The 14,447-nt window shown below is 41.5% G+C and overlaps 2 protein-coding genes across 2 annotated transcripts in view; one reads left to right on the top strand and one right to left on the bottom strand.

The window, feature by feature from the left end:
* The window catches only part of KIF15 (kinesin family member 15), a 53,384-nt gene extending 44,875 nt beyond the window's left edge, over nt 1-8,509 (bottom strand). The window contains exons 1-4 of the mRNA XM_023764186.1: nt 8,370-8,509; nt 5,068-5,110; nt 4,394-4,577; nt 3,228-3,304 (exon numbers count right to left, since the gene is read on the bottom strand). Of these exons, the coding sequence (XP_023619954.1) occupies nt 3,228-3,304; nt 4,394-4,577; nt 5,068-5,110; nt 8,370-8,388 (323 nt within the window). The 5' untranslated portion in view covers nt 8,389-8,509. The remainder of the gene's footprint in view (nt 1-3,227; nt 3,305-4,393; nt 4,578-5,067; nt 5,111-8,369) is intronic.
* Nucleotides 8,510-8,582: 73 nt separating this feature from the next.
* KIAA1143 (KIAA1143 ortholog) lies at nt 8,583-13,543 on the top strand. Its single transcript, XM_006100618.3, has 3 exons — nt 8,583-8,751; nt 11,267-11,411; nt 12,101-13,543. The coding sequence occupies exons 1-3, from the start codon at nt 8,644-8,646 to the stop codon at nt 12,310-12,312; spliced, it is 465 nt and encodes a 154-aa protein (XP_006100680.1). The 5' UTR covers nt 8,583-8,643; the 3' UTR covers nt 12,313-13,543.
* The last annotated feature ends 904 nt before the right edge of the window (nt 13,544-14,447 follow it).

Below are 14,447 nucleotides of genomic sequence, written 5' to 3'. Positions count from 1 at the left end.
ATGTTTCTAACTCTCTATCCCTCTCCCTTCCTCTCTGTAAAAAATAAATAAATAAAAAATATTTTAAAAAAAAAGATTCTCTCTCGTCATTGATGTTTCTGTCTGTCTCTCTCCCTTCCTCTCTAAAATCAATAAAAATATATCTTTAAAAAAACACACACAATTTTAGCCCTGGCCAGTATGGCTCAGTTGGTTGGAGTGTAGTCCCATGCACTGGAAGGTTGAGGGTTCAATTCCCAAAAAAGGCACATGCCTGGATTGCAGGTTCAGTCCCTAATTGGGGTGGGTGCAGGAGACGGATCAACATGTCTCCCTCACATCAATGTTTCTCTCTCTCTCTCTCCCGCCCCCTCCTTCCCTTCCACTCTCTAAAAATCAATTGGGGGGAAAAATCCTTGGGTGAGAATAAAAAAAAAAATAAAAATAGTTACACTTCAAGTTATATTCCTATTTAAGAAATGAATCTGAAATAACACTAAAATTCATCCTGTATAACTGCCAAGGTGGTCTCAATGCTTTCTGGACCTCCAGCTTATATTCCAAAATTAAATTTCTAGTAATATTTTAAGGCTTGCCAACATTTAAAATTTCAGAATCATCGCTTCAATATTCAAATATTTATAGCAATTTTATTTATAATCACTAAAAACTGGAAGCAACCAAGACATCCTTTAGCGGGGAAATAGATAAACAAACTGTAGTACATCCATACAATAAAATACTTCTCAGAAAAAAAACCTACAGGAATATACTATTGATGCATGTAACAACATAGATGAAACCTAAATGCATTCTATTAAGAAGAAAAAGCCTTGCTGAAACCGGTTTGGTTCAGTGGATAGAGCGTCGGCCTGCGGACTGAGAGGTCCCAGGTTCGATTCCGGTCAAGGGCATGTACCTTGGTTGCGGGCACATCCCCAGTGGGAGATGTGCAGGAGGCGGCTGATCGATGTTTCTCTCTCATCGATGTTTCTAACTCTCTATCTCTCTCCCTTCCTCTCTGTAAAAAATCAATAAAATATATTTTAAAAAAAAGAAGAAGAAAAAGCCAATCCAGAAGGTTACATATTGTATGATTCCATTTATATGACACTCTACAAAGCCAAAGCTATAGGAATGGCAAAAATATTAGTACCTGGATGTGAGAAGGGAGAGTGGCTGACTACAGAAGGGACAAGGAATGAGAACTGTTCTCCTCAGGACTGGGTGTAAATACATGACTGTCTGCGTTCGTCAAAACACTGTCAACTAACTGTACACAACAAAGAGTGAATTTGAAAGTATGCAAACTCAATGAACAAGCAAAACACATCAACCAGATAGATGTCTCTCCCCCCAGTCTCCCTTCCTCTCTGAAGTCAATAAAAATATATTTTTAAAAAATACAAGAATCTATACATAACCTTTATACTCAGTAAATTTTTCACAGCGATACAGGCTAACAATTCTGAAACTGCTTTCCATGTGTACTGGGGTTGATCAAATCGATAAATGGATGAAAGAAGGTGGGAGCCAGGTTTCTCACTGTCAGCAAGGGCAGTTACAGATAAACAAGAGAGAACAGAATGAGTCCTATGGATTCACTGGATTCTAGAATGAACCCATGTGAATTCTAAACCCTGGATTAGAGTCAGAGACATCAGTATGAACTACTGTTTAGCTTAATATAGATGCAAATGGACAGGTAAAGAAACAACTATAGATACGTCCGTATATACATGACTTAGTATATATATTACCTAGTTCTGTCTGAGAAGGCCTAGAGGCAATGATATTCCAGTAGCAACAAACACACCTAGTGCCAGATCTTAGTTCCTAAATACCACTCTCCAGGAAAAGGAATCAGGGCACGTTGGTGAAATGGCTGATCCTAGGCCTAGGACAGGAAAAATACAAGATGAGCCAAGAGCCTCTTGTAGCACCAGAAAGTAGGCAAGTGCTAAAAAACCCAAAAGGATGTGACATCTCAATGAGACATAGAAACCAACCTCAAATAGCTCCAATGGCCAAGCTAGAACAATATGAGCAAAAAGATAAATAAAATATAGTGCTGAATTATAACTCAAACTATAAATATGCATACGTCCATACCATATATATAAATAAATGGGGGAGAAAAGACGAATCTTCCTTACATAATCGCAAATACAGTAAGTCCTCACCTAATGTTGTCAAAAGATTCGATGACTTTAAGTCAGTGGTCGGCAAACTCATTAGTCAACAGAGCCAAATATCAACAGTACGACGATTGAAATTTCTTCTGAGAGCCAAATTTTTTAAACTTAAACTGTATAGGTAGGTACATTGTTATTAACTTAATTAGGGTACTCCTAAGCTGGCCTTTGCTAAAAACGTACTCAATCTGATTGAGGTACGTTCGCTGAGGTCAACCCCTTCCAACTCTCCCATCCACACTCGTCTTGTATACTTGTTTCGTCTATCTCCTTTCGTTCATCCTCTCTATATGTCCACCCCCCACTTCTTCTAATGCCACTTCTTCAAAATAGACTCGCCCAGGCCAAAAACCGACTTCTGCGCATGGGCCACGAAGTTTCAATCGCACTGTACGTGCGTGCCCACACGTGGTATTTTGTGGAAGAGCCACACTCAAGGGGCCGAAGAGCTGCATGTGGCAGCTTGCCGACCACTGCTTTAAGTGAAACTGACATATAACAACCAATTTTACCCTAAGCTAATCAATATAAACGAGTTCAGTTCCTACAGTATCTTACCAAAGTTATTACTAAATGATGTTATTTGAGAACCTGCTATAATCTAAGTAGATACTCTCCCTCCCAGGAGGTGGAGTTTAATCCCCTCTACCTTGATTATCCAGGTGGGGCAATCTAATCACACGAGTCCTTAAAAATAGAGAACTTCTCATCTTTAGTTAGAGGGTAATGTGACTAAGGAAGAGACAGAGTTGCATGTTGTTGGTTTTGAAGATAGAAAAAGGGAGCGGTAAGCCAAGTAATGTGAGTGGCCTGTAAAGTGAAGAATATGGATTCTCCCCTGGAGCTTCCAGAAAGGAACACAGCCCTGCGGACACCTTTATTTTAGCTCGGTGAAGCTGTGCTAGACTTCTGACATACAGAACTGTGAGATAATACATTTGTGTTGTTTCACCACTAAGTTAATGATAATTTGTTACATCAGCCATAGGAATGAACAGAAGCACTTGTTATTGTACCCTTGTATCCTTATACACAACACAGTCAGCAACTTACTATGCAAAGATGGTGCCATTATACCCGCTCATGCAAGATTCCACAATGCCTTTGGCCACAGTTGAGAACACAGACTCCTATAAATGTAAGCACCAAATATGTTAACATTTCATAAAAATAAAAACATTTTTCTTAAGCTGCATTCTAAAATATAACAACAAAGGTTGTGTGCTTAGTCCTGGCTGGTGCGGCTCAGTTGGTTGGAGCATCATCCTGTACACTGGTCAGGGCACATGCCTAGGCTGCAGGTTCAATCTTGGGTCAGGTGCATCCAGGAGGCAAACCGATCGACGTTTCTTTCTCCCATCAATGTTCTCCCCACCCCCGCATCCCTCTCTCTAAAATCAATTTTAAAATGCATATGTTGAAACCCTAATCCCCAATGTGATGGAGATGGGCCTTTGAGAGGTAATTAGGTCTCTCTCTCCCCTTTACTCTCCCCTGCCCCTCCATCTCTCCACCAGTGAGGACAGTGGGAAGGCAGGTATCTACAAGCCAGGAAGTGAGTCCTCACCAGACACTGGATCTCTTGGCCTTGATATCTTGGATTCCCCAACCTCCAGGAACTGTTAAAAATCAATATTTTTTGTTTAGGCCACCTAGTCTATGATAATTTTGTTAAAGCTGCCAGGGCTGGCTAAGACCTCTCTTTAAATTAGGCAGATCAACGCCGAAACCGGTTTGGCTTAGTGGATAGAGCGTCAGCCTGCGGACTGAGGGGTCCCAGGTTCGATTCCGGTCAAGGGCATGTACCTGGGTTGTGGGCACATCCCCAGTGGGAGATGTGCAGGAGGCAGTTGATTGATGTTTCTCTCTCATCGATGTTTCTAACTCTCTATCTCTCTCCCTTCCTCTCTGTAAAAAATCAATAAAATATATTTTAAAAAAAATTAGGCAGATCAACAGTACTTATCAATCACCCGAGGCTCTGAAAAGTACACCTTCACTGGATGGAGAGAAACAGTGAAGCAGGCTTGCCATTCTGACACAAAGTTTAATGAAGGAAGAAAAAGTTTTTAATAAAATTAAATTTAAAATATTTATGGACTATCTGAGCTTCCTTAACTGAGATCTATCAAACTAAATAGACCAGAAACAAAATCCTCACAAGTAACAGAATCTTATATTTACCAAAAGGAAAGTTACATTTCCAAAATGATCATTACCTGAGTGGTGTCCATGCCGGCAACATGATCAAAAGTGAAGGTCTTGGGCTCAGGGTTGGAGTGCAGCCGGAGAGTCGTAGAGGAGAGCACACTTAAGCATAAGTTTTGCTCTCCATCAGCTGATCCAGAACCCTCTGTAGGTGGACGAATTCGCACAAAAACTTTGATGGCATCACCTTCATTACTAAAGACAAAACATGTAGCAGCTGAGTTTACTGAAAACTGAAAATGGATCTGAGGCTCACATGGCCTCTACTGCTTCTATCCTGAGAGGTTCCCCAACCAAGCCCAAGATTTACCCCGTTTACATTGACCTCTATTAAGAGTCCCACATGCCCACTCCCTTTACTGATTTGCTTCAGGACAGTCATCTTCACAAGCCTTTACTTGAAATCAACTCAAAGGGAGTTGATTCCAAGGAGCTCCAAGCACTGCTTGTCTCTAGTTTCCCTCTTAGAAGCTATAACAAAATGGGAGATATTGATCCCAACGTTTAGCCTGGAAGGTGAGAGGGCAGTGGGTGGGGAGATGTGATTTCTTCCAGATTTCCAGGTAGCCAAGGACCCAGCCTAATTCTCACACAAGTACCCTTTGTTTCAAGTACCCTTTACTAAGCTACATTATTATTTTAAGAAAACTACCTCCTCAATCTCATTAACAAGATTTTTTCTTACCTTGGCTGGTTAGACTGACAATTTGTCATACTGCGTAATTCAGCTAGAAAAAAAGATAAGAAGTAATTAAAGGTATTTAAAAGTGCAATATATGATTACAAATACATCTCCTAGGGCAAAGGAAACTAAGGAGAAAATAAACAGATGAGACTACATCAAAATAAACAGCTTCTGCACAGCAAAAGAAATCATCAACAAAATGAACAGAGAGCCCACTGTATGGGAGAACATATTGGCAATGATACATCTGATAAAGAGTTAATATCCAAAATATAATTTAAAATCGTTTTTCTTGAGATATTAATGTTTATTGCATGTAACATTATTATATTTAAAATCATTTTTCTTGAAATAAAAACTTAAGAAAAAACAAATATAGGGAATTCATACAACTTAACAAAAGGAAGACAGACAATTCAATTAAAAACTGGGCAGAGGACCTAAATCGACACTTTTCCAAAGCCGACATACAGATGGCCAAGAGACATATGAAAAAATTCTCAGTCACTGATCACCAGAGAGATGCAAATTAAAACGACATTGAGGTATCACCTCACACCTGTCAGAATGGTTACGATCAACAAATCAACAAATGACAAATGCTGGAAAGGATGTGGAGAAAAGGGAACTCTAGTACACTGCTGGTGGGGATGCAGACTGGTATAGCCATTATAGAAAACAGTATGGAGTTTCCTCAAGAAATTAAATATGGAACTGCCATTTGACCTAGTGATCCCACTTCTAGGAATATATCCTAAGAAACCTGAAACACCAATCAGAAAGAATGTATGCACCCCTCTGTTCATAGCAGCACAATTTACAATAGCTAAGATCTGGAAACAGCCCAAGTGCCCATCAGTAGATAAGTGGATAAAAAAGCTGTGGTACACTTCCTCCATGGAATACTACGCAGCAGGAAAAAAGAAGGCTCTGTTACCCTTTGAGACAGCATGGAGGGACCTGCAGAGTATTGTGCTAAGTGAAATAAGGCAGCCAGAGAAAGACAAGTATCACATGATCTCACTCATATTGGAACCTAATGAACAAAATAAACTGTTGAACAAAATAGATCTAGAGATACAGAAGCACGTCAAATCTCAGAGGGATGGTGGGCAAGGATGAGGGGTTGGGAGAGGTGGGAAAAGATCAACCAAAGAAGTTGTCTGCATATATGCATAACCCAAGGACACAGACAATAGGGTGGTGGAGGCCTGGGGCAGGAGGCAGGGGTGTCAATGGGGGAAAAAAGGGGACACATGTAACACTTTCAACATAAAGGTGTGGAGTGAAGACATGGCTCTGCCACTAACATTTCCATCTCAAACAAATGACTTGCCTCTCCGTTTGTTTTCCCACCTTTTCTTTCCTTATCACAGCCTCTGGCTGACTTTTCCTTTAGGACCACGAGATTAGTTAGGCACTAGGGGAGGTCCTTGTGGGCAACCAAGCATTGCATTTCTTTTTGAGGTGTCACAGAAAAAAATCCTCCATAGGTACAAAAGCCAAAGCTGCAGAGAGCACTGCATGGGCCCTCTCGCCCCTATGTTCCCACTTCATGCTCCAGGTCTCTGGACTGCTGGGAATGCAAGAGGTGCTTAGATGGGATGTCATCAACCTCAACTACGCTAACAAACTTAAAGGAGGGGGAGAATTCCGCAGGGACATCACCAGCATCACAAAGGGGCACTGTGAATACCCCTGCTCCCATCACTTCTAGAAAGTGATGTACGTAGACAGGGCAGAGTCCTTTAATAGACATACTTATACCACTTTGCACTAATATATCACAGGCATAAATTCTCTTGCTTGAGTCCAGATGTACTGAACAAATACTGTGGCTGTGCAGAAAGCATAATAAAACGTTTTGGTCCAATAATGTACCAATTTGTGTGCTAATATCCCCTGAATACGAAAAATAGTGGAGGAGCCCTGACGGTGTGGCTCAGTGGTTAAGCATGAACTATGAACCAGGAGGTCATGGTTCCATTCCTGGTCAGGGCATAGGCTGGGGTTGCAGCTCCATCCCCAGTGGGGCCGGGCAGGGGGGGGGAGGGGGTGTGCAGGAGGCAGCCGATCAATGATTCTCTCCATCATTGATATTTCTGTCTGTTGCTCCTTCTCCCTTCCTCTCTGAAATCAATAAAAATGTTTATAAAAAATGTTTTAAAAATAATGGAGGAAAGAGAGCATAAGGAGGTTTTCGGGTAGTGTTATAACTGACCTAAAAGGTTAATGAAACAACAAACACATCAGAAGAGAATTACCATGGACAGCTAGAAGCTTTGTTGTTGGAAGGTGCAAACACCAAAAGTTCACAATTTCTTCAATCATCATAGGCTTCTCATTACGCTTCAAAAACCAACACTTAAAGAGGATTAGGCAATGTAAGCGGTGGAGCATGTCGTAAACAAGAACAGTAAAGGACCAAGAAATTAGCAAAAATTAAAGGGTTTATCAAAGCCCTGACCAGTTTGGCTCAGTGGATAGAGCGTCAGCCTGTGGACTGAAGGGTCCCAGGTTGGATCCCGATCAAGGGCATGTACCTTGGTTGCGGGCACATCCCCAGTGGGGGGTGTGCAGGAGGCAGCTGACCGATGTTTCTAAATTCTCTATCCCTCTCCCTTCCTCTCTGTAAAAAAAATAAAATAAAATAAAATAAATCAATAAAATATTTTTTAAAGGGGGGGGGGTATCAAAAGTAAAAATGACAGCGCTCCTCTCCAGGAAAAAGGGAGAAATTGGAGGGGTCTCCCTGAGGGGATAATAGGGACTGTGGGAATAGACTCTGCTGAGTTGTGCCTTAATAGTTCCTTATCTAAGAGTCTATAGCGGGCTCTGCGAAGAGAAAGACGTGCTGGAGGCACCTGCAACCTGGAGAAGTCCTCCCTGCAGGAAGGGGAGCAAAGTGGAAATGTGCAGAAGGTGCTGGTAGCAGGACCGACCCGAGGCAGCAGGCCGGGTCCCGAGCGAGGCAGCCCGGGTGGGACGCAGGAAGGGCCCAGCTACGAAACGCCAGGAGTGAGAATAGCAGACGCGCCGCGCTCGCAGGGGGCCCCGTCCGTCCCTGGCTCACGGCTCAGCCCAGGGCCCAGAACCGTCCCGGCTCGCGGCGTGCACCGCGTCGTCCCATGCATCGACGGAAGGGAAAAAAGCTGTTCCTTCAGCGTCTCTGAGGGACAAAGATTCCCCATCCGTTCGGTGAGCTCCCGTTTTCACACGCTGCGGGGCGCCCAGGGGCGGCGTCCTTTCTCCCCTGTATTTGGGGGCGGGGACGGGGCGGCGGAGCCGGGCTCCGTACTTACTTTTGGAGCCGGGCGCCATGGCGCCCTCTCCTCTGAATCCCGAGAACAACGCGAGGATCCCCTTAGCTCCAGGCGCGCTGCGAACCGGGATTCCGCTCGTTCAAAATGTCCGCGGATTTGAATTTGGCGCCCAGGGAAGACGTTGACGTCAGCACCTAGGCCGCCATGTTGCCGGCCTCACGCAGGAGGCGGGGCCATGTGACGTCACAAGTAGGCGCCGTCGCCTCGCGCACTCTCAAGAGGGTCCCCAGAGCCGCTGTTTCCGTGAGCGGCCATGAGCAAGCGGAACCAGGTGTCTTACGTGCGGCCCGCCGAGCCGGCCTTCCTGGCCCGCTTCAAGGAACAGGTCGGCTACCGGGAAGGGCCCACCGTAGAGACCAAGGTGAGCCCGGGCCAGTCGCGGCGCCGAAACGCGGCCCGCCCGCCGCCCGCCACTTCCGGCTTTTGCTTAGTCTTGGAGTCCTGGTCCCGGCCGGCCACTCCGCGCCCCCGCGCCCGGCCCTCCGTGTGAGTGGGCCTCGGACCCCGCGCTGGTCAAACGACGGCAGCCCCCTCTGCCCGGGACCCTCCTTGTCGTTTTCAGAGCGCCTGTTCCGTTCTCGAAAATGACTTGACGCAGGTAAAGCGCCTCGTCCTCGGTCGATGGTTAAGAGAGATCACTTTCCTGTCTCTCCTTCTCTCTCGCTTATTCCAAAGCGCGGAGTTAGCACGGTGCACGGTAGTGTCGTCCTGTTTTCCAGATAAACTGAGGCCCCTCGGTCAGAAGGCCTGATGTCTTAGGCCTGGGGTCTGGAACATCTTTGGAGGAATGCCTTGGGCATATTCCTATGCTTCCTATGCTTCGTTGTTGTAAAAAAAAGAAGAAGCAAAAACAACATCTGGATAGTTTATGATCTGAATAGTTTAGGGATGGGATCAGTGGGAATCAACTTTTGAGCCCTCCAGGCTTCAACCCTACCTGGTTCCCACCAAAACCTGCCCTGCCTGATAAGAGACCATTGTGCTTAGGGGGTATGTGGAGAATAACTTGGCACTTTGTGTCTAGCACTGGCACTAAGACCACCCCTCAAGTCACTAAGAGCTTAGTAAAAGACGATTCATGTGAAATTATTCAGCCCAGTGAGTATGCGCTAAACCCAGGCATTATGCCGGGCCCTGAAAGAACAGAGATGGGATCTCCAGATGCCGTATTCTTTAACTCCTTCCGCCCGCCTCGGCTCTGCTTTCAGAGGTCACTGCCTCTGTGAAACTTTCTGAAGCTCCCAGATACTCCTCCTCTGCTCTTCACTGTGTCCATTTCATCTGTCATAACTCATATCATTTTGCATTTAAATTACTTGATCTGCATATTTTCACTATCAAATCAAACTAAGTTATTATCTCAATCCCTCTTTTTTTTTTTTTACCACCTAGCACAGTGCCTCGCATAACATAGTGGGTGACAAGTTACATTGGTTAAATGACTATGCTTGTCATCAGGCAACGTTTCTTGGAGGAGAGGATATTTAGATTAAATCTTGAGTATGAATAGGTCAGGTAGGGATGGAAGGTACAGCATGGGCAAAAGTGTAGAGATGGTGAGTTAGGGAATGTATGCAGAGGTGATTGAGGCGAGGCCATATGGACTATTCAGTATGCAACAAGGACCCATTTCTATCAGGAAGTGACTGATCCCTAGGACCAAAAATAGTGATGACAACAAAGAGGATGAGGTTTGGACTCGGATTCAGCAATGCAAAAAATGAGACCTAATTTTATTGTTTGCTTCAGATCATCACTAGGACCTCCCACAGATATTCCTCCTCTGTTCTTCACTGTCCATTTCATCTGTAATAACTCATATCATTTTGCACTGTGATTAACATCTTTATGATGACAGTTTGGAATGATATCTTAGAACTCTGGAGGGAAAAGCTTTCCAATTAATACCAGTGATTTGGGCTTATTAAATTCATTCTTTATTGGTTTGGCAATATAATCATCATTCTAGTGATTTGTTAACAGAAAAAGAAATGAGTTCATTATATAATTGAGTTCTAAATCATCTTACTCGACTTCTTGAGAGCTAATTCAGGAGTGACTTTGAACAGTCCTTTAAGGTTGCTGCCACTGTTCCTTCAACGATTTCTCTTGTTTTCCAGCCAGTTGCATAAACAAATTCAGAATTAATGATTCTCAATCTAATGAACACCAGGAATGATTTCATTTCACTTTCCCATTTTCTTGGCTAAAAGTACTTACCTACCTACTTGTTTGTAGTCATTTTTTGGAAACTTTCAGAGAAAAATAGATAAAACTAATGAAGAATTAGTGAATGGATATCATTAAAGAGAATGCACCTGTCAAGTAATCTCATAATTTAAAAAGCACAAAATATTTCCTATACCTCCATAATTTGACACACTTAGAAAACAGCTGAAAGAAGACATCCTAAACAAGCTGCTGGGAGGAGGGATGAGCAAAGCTGGGAGAAAGTGTGCTGCCTTTCACTTGCTGCTCTCTGTGCTTGGAAGTGTTTGCTTACTTTTTGTCACACTTGGAGAGATGGACGTGAAAACGTGAAAGGGTTGGTGAAGAGCAGAAGTGGTTTAGCACTGCCCTGAGGAGGCTGGGAACCCTGCAGTGTGTGAAGCAGAGGCCCCTGACCCTGGAAACTGCAAGCTGGGGTCCTGCTGACATGGCAACTAATCCCATTGGATAGTCACCCCCGGGTAGCTGGCAGCCAGACCTCTTCCCTACCTGAGAGGTTAGGTTCTTGAGTTGAAAATTTATTGCCAAACACATTTAGTCAATAAAGTTACCCTTCTCTCTTTAGTGGTTACAGTTTCTCGTAGAGACAGGGGTTGTATTTGGTTTAGGGTTAGGGACCTACAAGTCAAGTGTTTTTTTTCCCCTAGAGAATCCAGCCTCAGCTCCCAGATGAAGATGGTGATCACAGTGACAAAGAAGATGAACAGCCCCAAGTGGTGGTTTTAAAAAAGGGAGACCTGTCAGCTGAAGATGTCATGAAAATTAAAGCAGAAATAAAGGCTGCCAAAGCAGGTAAGTCTGAAAGGATTCTGGTTTTTCTAACAATTTAAGGAGCCTGGAGTACAAAGTTATCTTATATAATAGTATGGTATGTTTGAAGGAGATAGTCCTACTTTCAAACTTTAGCTTTAACACTTACGGATATGTAACCTTGAAGACGTTATTTTACTTCTCAACCTCAGTTATCTCATCAGTGAAATGGGACAATAACTGCCTATATTATTGGGTTGTTATGAGGATTAAGTATAAATTTAAATAAAAACATTCTGCTTTTTAAAAATAGGTGGGAAAAACTAACAAAAAAATAGGTGATTAGGTTCACAAACTAGTCAACAGAAATCTATTTAATTAGTGCCTGAAGTGTGGTATGCTATGTAGTAAATTTTTCATTATTAATAACTATTTATTACATGCTTTAGGAGAAAATGATGGAGTTCCAGTCACTTTTCAAAATAGTTAAAAATACAGCCTGATTGTAATCAATTAAAGACTAGCAAGATTATAACCCGTAGACTACTTCAGGGAGTGTTTAATAAGGGACTGCAGGTCTTGTCCCATACAGCCGAGAGGCAGTGGAGATGGCCAGGCTAACTGATTATAGGATTTCCTCAAATAAAGTACAGGATTTTCTTGCCATTTAACTCTCCAATAAAGGCGATATAATAAGAGGAAAAGAAAGTTAAACTTTGTTTTTACTGCAGATGAAGAACCAGCTTCAGCTGATGGAAGAATCATGTATCGAAAACCAGTGAAGCGTTCCCCGGATGAAAAATATTCAGGTTTAACAGCAAGCTCAAAAAAGAAAAAGACAAGTGAAGATGAAATAAATCAGCAGGACTCAGTTAAAAAGAACACACAAAAGCAAGTAAAAAACAGTAGCCTCCTTTCTTTTGACAGTGAAGATGAAAATTAATGAGTATAAACATTTTGGACTTAGTTTTTAAAGCATATGGGATTTTTAAAAATAATCTTTTTTTCCTATTATAAAGATAATACAAGTGTATTTTTGAAAATTTAGAAAATACCCAAAAAAATTTTAGTAAGATAAAAACTATGTCCACCCATTAATACCCCTTTTGACTTGAAATGCAAACTCTGTAGATGTTAACTAGTATTATTAACACTTTGTTAATTCCCTTGTGGGGTGTGTATATATGTAAATTATATTTTTTAACAAAAATTATATTGTGATTGTATTGTGTCTCTCAGTTGACATTATATTGTATTTTCTAGGTCAGTAATAACCAGAGGATTTTGTAATTAAACAAATCCCCTACTGCATCTTCGTCTAGCAAAACCCCACTTTGGGTGGGGGAGATCATAATGTGTATAGTCAAGAATACTTCTCAGTTCCTGCTAAGGGTAGCCCTGTGACAGTTCTGGCAAGTTATGAGATATAAGTGGGTTTTATACAAGGAAGGATCTAATACAAATGATCTTGATACAAATTAGGATCTGATGTATAACATGGTGGTGACTCTAGTTGGTAAAACTAAAGAAAGACACAAATGGAAGTTTGCTTCATACAGCTAGTAGGTTTTTTGATATGGCAAGCATGAACCTTTGTCCAGTTTTTATTGAGAAATAATTGACATTACTATAAAGTTTAAGGCATACTACATGTTTTGATTTATATCTATTGTGAAAAGTATTTGAATGTTTTTAAAGCTTTTGAAGCTTACTCTCAAATTGCTTTCTAGAGAGGTTTTTACCATTTTATTCATTTAACATCTCCAGGAGCCCACTTGCCTCATCCATAACAGTGCACCTGCATGGGCTAGAACCAGCCTTTTCATCTTTGTCAATTTGATGTATTGAAAATGGTGTTTAATAGTTAAATTAAATTGACATTTTCTTTGATTTACAAGGGAAGCTAAATTTTTTTTCATATTTAAACCATTTTGTATTTCTTTGTCCAATTAACTTTTTGTTCATTTCCCATTAGTACAGTCATGTTTTTCTTACTAATTTGTAAGTTATATAATCTATCTTTCCTGTTGTTATTCTTTCTCATCCTCTGTATTAGATAAAGAATCACTTGTATTCTCTTGTTCTTTGTGTTTATTTTGTACATTTTAAAATTTGTTCCCTCTGGAAGTTATTTTGGTATACTTTTTTTCTTGAATTAAATTGTCCTAGAACCACATCTGTTTCTCTCTTACTTGAAAGAACATCTGAACAAGAGATTTCTCTCATTTTGGGGGGTAGGGAAAGGAGAGAAGCACGGTAAAGTGAGAGCCTTTCAAGGTCATGCCTAATAGCCTAACAATTTTCCTCGTTACTGCAAGTCAGCCAAAACTGGAGACTTGCCAAGATCCCATCCTTCACTAGGCACAACCATCATGAATTATAAATTTCAGCACATCCGTATCATGAATTTGGTGCCACATCTATCTTTTTCCCATTTTAAGATCTAGTTTAAAGATGATTCAAAAGTGATTCGTGTGAGTGGGCTAGGGAGCCCAATTGTCTCTAAATTGTACAACCTAGGCCTGAAGCCATTCTGTAATACTGTCTTTAATGTAGACTCACTTGTTATAAAGCCAAGTATTTTTCTAATCCATATCATTGCTATATCTACTCTTGGTACCAACATCACACTTTTAATTATTGTAAATTTTAATGTCTTAGTATAGAGGTTGGAATCTTGAAGACAAGGACTTTACTCATCACTATATCCTCGGTACCCAGAACAATACCTAGCATATTAAGAGGATTACAAATATAGTTAGAATGAATGAGAGTGTTTCCTTAATGTGTTTTTGTTTTGTTTTTTTAATACACCAGTGGTTCAAAAAATGTGGATCCTGGACTGTTGGCATCAGCACACCTTGGGAACTTAAAAATGCAAATTCTCAGGCATTGCCTAGTGAATCTGAAACTTTAGGAGTAGGACCCAGAATTCTCTGTAACAAGCCTGCCAGTTGGTTCTGATGCTCAGTCAAATTTGAGAAATACTGAGAAAGCCTATTATATCAGAACTACAATAAGTGAAATTAAAAATTTAAACAAATAGTATGAGAGACTTTAAAAGGCCTTAAATCTTGA

Source organism: Myotis lucifugus, unplaced genomic scaffold, assembly GCF_000147115.1.
Source record: "Myotis lucifugus unplaced genomic scaffold, Myoluc2.0 scaffold_319, whole genome shotgun sequence".
Lineage (NCBI taxonomy): Eukaryota > Metazoa > Chordata > Mammalia > Chiroptera > Vespertilionidae > Myotis > Myotis lucifugus.
The sequence above is the reverse complement of the archived record's forward strand: the minus strand, read 5'-3'. Positions and strand labels throughout refer to the sequence as shown.

Bases quoted from the DNA above. Each gene is read 5' to 3' on its own strand.
- KIAA1143 (XM_006100618.3), top strand. From the start codon at position 8,644: ATGAGCAAGCGGAACCAGGTGTCTTACGTGCGGCCCGCCGAGCCGGCC. The intron at 8,752-11,266 runs GTGAGCCCGGGC...TTTTTCCCCTAG, and splicing joins GGCCCACCGTAGAGACCAAG to AGAATCCAGCCTCAGCTCCC. The intron at 11,412-12,100 runs GTAAGTCTGAAA...TTTTTACTGCAG, and splicing joins AATAAAGGCTGCCAAAGCAG to ATGAAGAACCAGCTTCAGCT.